Source organism: Rhinopithecus bieti, unplaced genomic scaffold, assembly GCF_001698545.2.
Source record: "Rhinopithecus bieti isolate Rb0 unplaced genomic scaffold, ASM169854v2 scaffold_32393, whole genome shotgun sequence".
NCBI lineage: Eukaryota > Metazoa > Chordata > Mammalia > Primates > Cercopithecidae > Rhinopithecus > Rhinopithecus bieti.
This window is the reverse complement of record NW_016813794.1, coordinates 142,351-143,990: the sequence shown is the minus strand read 5'-3', so window position 1 is coordinate 143,990 and position 1,640 is coordinate 142,351. Positions and strand designations below refer to the sequence as shown.

General features: G+C 53.4%; 1 protein-coding gene across 6 annotated transcripts in view; it reads left to right on the top strand.

Moving 5' to 3' along the window:
- Positions 1-293: 293 nt before the first annotated feature.
- The window catches only part of AMN1 (antagonist of mitotic exit network 1 homolog), a 67,028-nt gene continuing 65,681 nt past the window's right edge, over positions 294-1,640 (top strand). For all 6 annotated transcript variants that reach the window (XM_017848946.1, XM_017848952.1, XM_017848947.1 and 3 more), the window contains exon 1: positions 294-1,529. In XM_017848946.1, coding sequence (XP_017704435.1) covers positions 1,492-1,529 — 38 coding nt within the window. In that variant the 5' untranslated portion in view covers positions 294-1,491. The remainder of the gene's footprint in view (positions 1,530-1,640) is intronic.

Sequence of the window (1,640 nt, the reverse complement as noted above, 5' to 3'; positions counted from 1 at the left end):
ATTACAGGCGCCCGCCACCACATCCGGCTTTTTTGTTTTCTGTATTTTTAGTAGAGACGGGGGTTTCACCACATTGGCCAGGCTGGTCTCAAACTCCCGACCTCGTGATCCGCTCACCTCGGCCTCCCAAAGTACTGGGATTACAGGTGTGAGTCACCGCGTCCGGCCGGCCTTGAGACAGTTCTTATCTGAGACATACAAGCATGAGTTCCCTTCCTTTATGGTCTCTGGGCTCCAATTTGTCTGGGTCTGACAGTAGTTACTTCTCCTGGAATCTGCAACTTTCAGAGCACTTTACGGAAAAAGTCGGCCAACCCCTGCCCTACACTCACTCTTGATCACTCTCCAGTGTAGCCATCCCAAACTATTTGCAGACCACCCTTTTCTCTCTGATCTGTATCCCCCCCCCAAACCATGGGTGCTTCCATAGAACTAACCCCATCTAAGCATTTAACAGTTATTCTAATTACCCTTTTACTTGTCTGACCCAAGTGTTCACCACTCAATCCTCAGCACCCAGCACGATCCCTGGCCCTCGTTCAGCGCTTAATAAATGCATGTTGATAGAATGTGCAGCATCCTGAACAGGCGAACAGCAGTGGGTTCCAACTTTCAAGGAGCTTAAAAAAGGAACCCGGCATATAAACAACAGATTAATCTGCAAGGAAGAATGGCGGGGCGGGTGCGGGAAGCACTAAAAAGCAGCAAGTACTCTACAGCAGAACCAAAAAGAAAATTCCACCTACAGGCGCCCTTTCTTCAGGAACCTTCCTAATGTGAATACAGGTTCCCTTCTCCTCCATGATGAAATTCTTAGTGCAGTTACTTGTTGGTACGCAGTGTCCTCATCTGTAAAATAAGACTAAATAATGACGATTTCACCGGATTATAATGAATACAGTTAAGTATTGAACTAAGGCATAGAAAGCACGTAGCTCAGTGCACGCTTCCTAGAAAGTGCTCAGTAAACTCGGATCCTCTAAAACGCTCCGTTTGATGTTAATGGAGTCCGTATCCGAGCGGGTCTCCAGTGTGCATCGCCAAGGGTATGGCCCAGCATGCAACGCATCCTTTTAGTAAGAGCAGCGACTTCTCAGCTCTCCCTTCGCCACAGGAGAGTTCTCAGCTCGCGGAGTCGCGGCGGGACTGAGCGCTGGGCTGAACTCCCGCGAAACCTCCTGCAGCTGAACCGGAGCAGACGCCGGCCAAGTGAAAGAACTACAACTCCCGTCAGATTGCACCCGAACTCAGGGCATCTTTATATTTTATCACACCCAGCCTCCTCCGCGCAGCCCTCAGTGGCTCCGCCCCAAGAGGGGGATCTCTTCTTTCCTTGTGGAGTCCGAGACGTGGCCACGCCCCGGTCACCGGAAAAATCCGTGTGACGTCACAAAAACCTACGCGTCGCGCGGTGGGCGGGAGTTGGCGGACGGTCCCTGGCTGGGTTCTGGAGGCCGTGGGACCGCGGGAGAGGTTTCAGACGCCGCAGCGATGCCTCGCCCACGGCGGGTCAGTCAGCTCCTGGATCTGTAAGTCTACCCTGTCCCGCCTCCCTTCGCGCCGCCCCAGCACCTCCTCCAAACGGCCAGGCCCTGCGCTGCTCTTCCTCCCCGCCCCTTTCCCACCCCCCCCCTTTCCCA